The sequence below is a fragment of the Rhinichthys klamathensis genome, unplaced genomic scaffold (assembly GCF_029890125.1).
Source record: "Rhinichthys klamathensis goyatoka isolate OS25496 unplaced genomic scaffold, OSU_Roscu_1.1 h1tg000011l_1, whole genome shotgun sequence".
Taxonomy (NCBI): Eukaryota; Metazoa; Chordata; class Actinopteri; order Cypriniformes; family Leuciscidae; genus Rhinichthys; species Rhinichthys klamathensis.
Window position 1 is genome coordinate 14,157,629 of NW_026606564.1, and position 6,102 is coordinate 14,163,730.

The 6,102-nt window shown below is 40.4% G+C and overlaps 1 protein-coding gene across 1 annotated transcript; it reads right to left on the reverse strand.

Moving 5' to 3' along the window:
- Positions 1-4,629: 4,629 nt before the first annotated feature.
- Positions 4,630-5,898, reverse strand: LOC130095894 (gastrula zinc finger protein XlCGF8.2DB-like). The gene is made up of 2 exons (XM_056262545.1): positions 5,847-5,898; positions 4,630-5,647 (listed from the first exon to the last, which is right to left on the reverse strand). Exons 1-2 carry the CDS (start codon positions 5,896-5,898, stop codon positions 4,731-4,733), a joined length of 969 nt encoding a protein of 322 aa, XP_056118520.1. The 3' UTR covers positions 4,630-4,730.
- Positions 5,899-6,102: the final 204 nt, after the last annotated feature.

The following is a 6,102-nucleotide window of genomic DNA, read 5'->3' on the forward strand; positions in this document are numbered from 1 at the left end:
TGAGTTTACATTATCGTATCGCCCGGGTTCCAAGAACATCAAACCCGATGCTTTGTCTCGCATTTTTGACCGTTCCGTTAACCCGTCCACTACCGAGTGCATTTTTTCCGAGAGACTCATTGTCTCCACACTCATTTGGGAGATCGAGTCGAAGGTCCGCGTGGCCTTAGAAGGGGTAACGCCTCCGCCCGGGTGTCCACCGAGTCGTTTATTTGTACCGGAGGGATTACGGTCCGACGTTATTCGGTGGGGTCACTGTTCCAATGTGGCATGTCATCCAGGAGTCAATCGCACCAGTTTTTTAGTCAAGCAACGATTCTGGTGGCCTTCCATGGCTCGTGATGTTCGGAGTTTTGTTTTGGCTTGTTCAGTCTGTGCGTGTGGTAAGACTTCCAATCGTCCACCAGATGGGTTACTCCAACCGCTGTCTGTCCCTTCGAGACCCTGGTCCCACATCGCGCTAGATTTTGTGACTGCCCTCCCGCCCTCCCAGGGCAATACGGTCGTTTTGACTGTAGTGGACCGGTTCATGAAGGCGGCTCATTTCATTCCCTTGCCCAAATTACCGTCTGCCAAGGAGACAGCGGTCGCTGTTGTAGACCACGTCTTTCGGTTACATGGCCTCCCGGCTGACGTGGTCTCTGACAGGGGTCCCCAATTTATTTCCAAATTTTGGAGAGAATTTTGTCGTTTGTTGGGGGCGAGTGTCAGTCTTTATTCTGGGTTTCATCCTCAAAGCAACGGGCAGACTGAGCGTGCCAACCAAGATTTAGAGAGAGTGTTGCGATGTTTGGTTTCTCAGAATCCTTCCTCCAGGAGTCAGAAGCTCTCATGGGTTGAGTACGCACATAACTCGTTACCAGTGTCATCCACGGGCCTATCTCCGTTTGAGTGTAGCGTAGGGTACCAGGCACCTATTTTTCCCAGTCTGGAATCCGAAGTCGCGGTCCCCTCGGCTCACGCCTTCGTCCAGAGTTGCCACCGCACTTGGACCAGAGCCCGTGAGACTCTGCTCCAGGTGGGGGCGCGCACCAAGGCTAAGGCCGATCGCCACCGGTCAAGACCTCCCGTATACGTCGTGGGTCAAAAAGTGTGGCTTTCTACCAAGAATATTCCGCTCCGTTCCGTGTCTAATAAGCTAGCTCCTAAATTTATTGGCCCGTTCACTGTCACCAAGATTATTAGTCCGGTGACAGTCCGTCTCAAACTTCCTCCTGCGTACAGGAGAATTCACCCCGCCTTTCATGTCTCCAAATTGAAACCTGTTTTTCATTCTGACCTTAATCCGCCCACCTCGGTTCCCCCACCGCCGCGTCTCGTAGACGGGGAGCCTACTTATTCGGTTAATCGTATTCTGGACTCGAGACGGAGGGGACGCGGATTCCAGTACCTGGTGGACTGGGAGGGTTACGGTCCGGGGGAGAGGAGTTGGGTTCCTGCTAGGGACATACTGGATCACTCCCTTATCGATGATTACAATCGTCAGGTAAGCTCTCCTGGGAGTGCCAGGAGGCACTCCTAGGGGAGGGGGTACTGTCACGGTGCATCAATCCGGGTGTTCGTTCTGTGTCTCTGTTGGTGTGTTTTGTAGGCGTGGGTTTGTGGGTGTGTTCTACCTGTTTGTTGTTAGCACCAGCTGGTTCTTATCAGCCTTCAGCTGCAGCTTATCATTAGGCTTGTTAGCTGCCTGTATATCACTGGAGTTTTCTGTGCTTAGTGTCGGTTCGTCACTCTTGTTTGTGTCTCTCACACAGTTCCTGTGCCCTAGTCTCCGTGCGGAGTTTTTGTCTGTGTTTCCTACGCATCCAGCCGTGTGGGAGTTTACCTTCACTGGAGATTTCCCCGTCGGACTCCTTCCAGGTCGCCCGCCTGTTAAACGTGGTGTTTTGAGTATCTCCTGTCGAGTGTGTACATCCTCGTCTGACGTCTTCCAGTCGGAGTGTTGTCTTTCAGGTCTCCCGCCTGCTAAACGTGGTGTTTTGAGTATCTCCTGTGCTGTGTCTACAATAAACTGTTTTACTTGCATTTGGATCTACGACTCCTCATTGTGACACATACATTCATAATAATTTGTAATCATTGCATTTTGTGAATCATACTGTTTTGAAGATGTGGGAGAGAGAGAGACTTTGGGAGACTTTGTGATAAGTTAGACTGCATGAGAGAATGTGTGTTGGAGTGAGACTGAAAGTATATGCAGTGTATAGTTTCCACGGGGATTGGATACATTCCATTGTTAATGGGAACCATATGTTCCTCTGGTAATGTATGTGTTACAATGGTGATGTAGTTTTTTTTGGTCAGTAGTATAAAGACCGAGCCCTTTTGTCCGGAAAGCAGGAAGAGATGGCAATGATGCTGAATGATATGTTTGTCTATATTCTCTTCCTCCTATGTCTTATTGAATAATAAAATAAATACGAGAGATCTCTTGGCAAAATCACTGGTGTCTCTTTCCATGAAATTAACAACAAGGGGAAAGCTAATTTTTTAAATCTACACACGCACCTGCAGAAATATACATTTGATTACATTTTGAATAACAGACAGAAGAAGATCCGTCAATGTGCATTTGATCATTGTTTGTGTTCAGATGTTCAGTAGGGTTCATGAGCGGCACATGTGAAGAGTGTTCACTCTTTCTTCTCTATGTCAGTGATTCACTTTACATGCGAAGACTAATTAAAGTAAACAAATCAGCTTTTTCACCGTTTTATGTCACGTCAAAATCAAACTTGAAATGGCCTGAAATCATGATGTCTGTGGGTTTTTTAGTGAGCAATCAGCTTGGTGAAATCTTTGTGTCTGTGACCAGTGTGAACAAGCTTGATGACTGATGCAAATAAGTTTATTATTAAAAAGAAAAGCTGAACATTAGTTAAGAAATAGTATACATTATTTAAATTGTTACTGCCTTTATTTTTTGGGGGGGAATAAATGTAAAAATGCATAAAAAACACCAACTTATAGAAATGTACATAGGTATAGCAAAAAATACAAAATAGAGTTGTATTTGGTCTCTCTTTTTTATGTAATGTTTATTACATAACCAGGTAAATTAAGTCTAACAGGGACATAAATTTACATTTGATATACAGTATATAAAAATTGTGAGGACTTTGCCTCTTCATTTTAAAACACCACGGCACACCACTGATGTAGCTGTACACGTTATTATATAGAGCAAAGGACATGCAATGATTTATGAAATGCCAAAAATAATGCTTTTCTCTTCTGTGTTTGTTGCAAATATATCTAATTATGATAATATTTATATAATCATTCAAATTAAATATCTAAATAATAATGTTGGGTAAATATTTCTATAACCACTTGAACATTTATTTGAGTATTTTTAAAAAACAAATTCTACCCACCTCTGGTTATTTTAGGTTATTTAAAATATAACTACCCAGCAACATCAACGTTATTTTATAGTTGCGAAATAATAACCTAAAAACAACCATTATGTAAAGTGCTGTATACATTATTTTAGGTTATTTAAAGCTGCAGTCCACAGTTTGCACTAAACAGAATGTTTTGAACCCAGGCTGATTAAGTATTTGCTCAAAAATTTATTTTGGATAATTTTTAACCCAATAAAGCTACGGACTGCAGCTTTAAAAATATTTTTTTTTTGCAAAAAATGGTTAATGTTTAATGGTTGCAAAAAAAAAAAACAGAATGTTCCTAGAATGTTATTTGGTTCTCAAAAAAGAACCAAATACTCAAGTGTGTGTGTGTGTATGTGTGGTTTATTAAGACACAAATGGTTGTAATGACATGGGTAATACAACGTAAACATGGTTAACAAGGACACTTCCTGTGTCCTCGTAAACCAAAGGCTTAAAAAAACATACTAAACTGTTTTTTGAAGTTCAAAAAAGTTTTCTGTGTTGGGTAGGTTTATGGGTTGGGTTAGTGTAAGGGGTGAGAATATACAGTTTACAGTATAAAACCATTACACCTATAGATAGTCCCCGTAAACATGCAAGTGTGTGTGTGTGTGTCAGAGTCCATATTATGAAAACATGGAAAACCTTCTTTTTTTTTATTTTAAAGAATTATATTGCTAGTGTTGAGCACAATGTTTAACCCCTTGATTTCATGCAAGCTAAAGTACATTTCTTCATTAAATGAGTCAGGTAATTAACTTTGATCCATTTTATTTAACATATTTCAAAATGTGCTATCATTACATTACACAAAACATTTAAGATTTCATAGATACAGCAAATATTACTAAATCCCATTCAACCATAAGCTAGCCTACCCCGTCCCCAAATATTTTGTGGTTCAACTGCTAGAGTTTCAAACACCATAAAACAGCTCATGAACATTCACAGACTCTTGAGTGATTTCAACACAATAACATCTTTCCATTATGTTCTCAATAATTCACATGTTCTCAATAATTCACATGTTCTCAATAATACACCAAACACCTGGGCTAAAAAAAAATCAAGAGTTTGTGGTATTTAATGAACTAATGTTCAGAATGTTTCAGAAATGATCATATGTGATAGATTTAAAATAATACACATCTCTTCATAAATTGTGGCATTTCACAACAACACACTGGTTTTCTGAACTACTTTAACCTTACTAAACTGTTCTTTGTCAAAAATAATCAAACTTCAAACCTGATTTTCACAAATTACCTTAGATGAAATGAGTCTGTTGGAACTAATTCCAGCTTTTGCTTTTTCTGAACATCACATTTACTTTTCTCATTTGGACGACTTTGAGCAACCTTTTTTCTTATGAAACGATAGATTAGGTGAGTGGGCGAAACTCTTCCCACATGAAGAGCACTGGTGCGGCTTCTCTCCAGTATGAACTCTCTCATGAGATTTCAAGTATGATGAGGTAGAGAAACTCTTTTCACAGTGTGAGCACTTGTGCAGTTTCTCTCCAGTATGAACTATCTGGTGTAATTTTAAAGCACCAGATGTAGTGTAAGTCTTCCCACAGTCAGGGCACATATAAGGGCTCACGCCAGTATGAATACGCTCATGCTCTTTTAACTTTTGCATTTGTGTAAAACCCTTTCCACATAAAGAACAAAAGTGAGGCTTCACAGCAGCATGAACTTTAAGGTGTCTATGTAAGTATGTTGCCAAAGCAAATGTTTTATCACACTGATCACAGCTGAAAGACTTCACTCCAGTGTGAGAGCGCAGATGATCTCCAAGAACTCTTTTGTGAGCGAAACTCTTTCCACACTGAGTGCATGTGAATGGTTTTTCTCCAGTGTGAATTTTCATGTGCGAATTTAAGCATGCTTTGTCAATGAAACTATTTCCACACTGAGTGCATGTGAATGGTTTTTCTCCAGTGTGAATTCTCATGTGTCTCTTAAGGTCTGTTTCATGTATGTAACTCTTTCCACACTGAGTGCATGTGAACGGTCTTTCTCCCGTGTGAACTCTCATGTGTACATCCAACTTTCCTTTGTTTGTGAAAACCTTTCCACACTGAGTGCATGTGAACAGATTCTCTCCGGTGTGCATTCTCATGTGTCGCGTAAGGTCTGGTTTACGTGTGTAACACTTTCCACACTCAGTGCAGGCAAAAGATCCTTTGACTCCAGATTTCCCAGCTTTTTTGTGTGTGAATTTCCTTTTAGAAATGACTGTGTTTCCATCTGCAATACGCAAAAAATTAGTTTTTTAAATATATGTTGTTGGTCTTCATTAACTTAAATATTGAATATTCTTTTAAAAAAGGGCAAATGTAAAACAAGAAAGAATGTAAGTGAATCTAGTTGCTAGATGTATTTTTATGTCATTTTTTATCTTAATGTTTCTTGTCAGTCATTAAAGAGAATGAGGGAAAACACAAACCTTCCTCTGTTTCTTCATCTCTCATTCTGCAGGGTTCTTCCTCAAACTCCATCTTTACAATAATATGTCAGTAGTTTCTCCTGGAGTAATTCCTCCTGCTTGTTTCTTCTCCTGTGGGAAGATGGGAATATTTCCCAGCATTTAAACTCAAGAACGGCTGTGGGAGCTTCACTGACTGAAGGTGTGAATTGTGGTCGTTGTTGCTCATTTAGCAGATGCTCATCACACTTACAATCTGTGAGCCTACAATTGTTTG

Excerpts from the sequence above, each read along its gene's own strand:
- LOC130095894 (XM_056262545.1), bottom strand. The coding sequence starts at position 5,898 with ATGGAGTTTGAGGAAGAACCCTGCAGAATGAGAGATGAAGAAACAGAG. Across the intron at positions 5,648-5,846 it reads AGATGAAGAAACAGAGGAAG|ATGGAAACACAGTCATTTCT; the intron begins GTTTGTGTTTTC and ends TGCGTATTGCAG.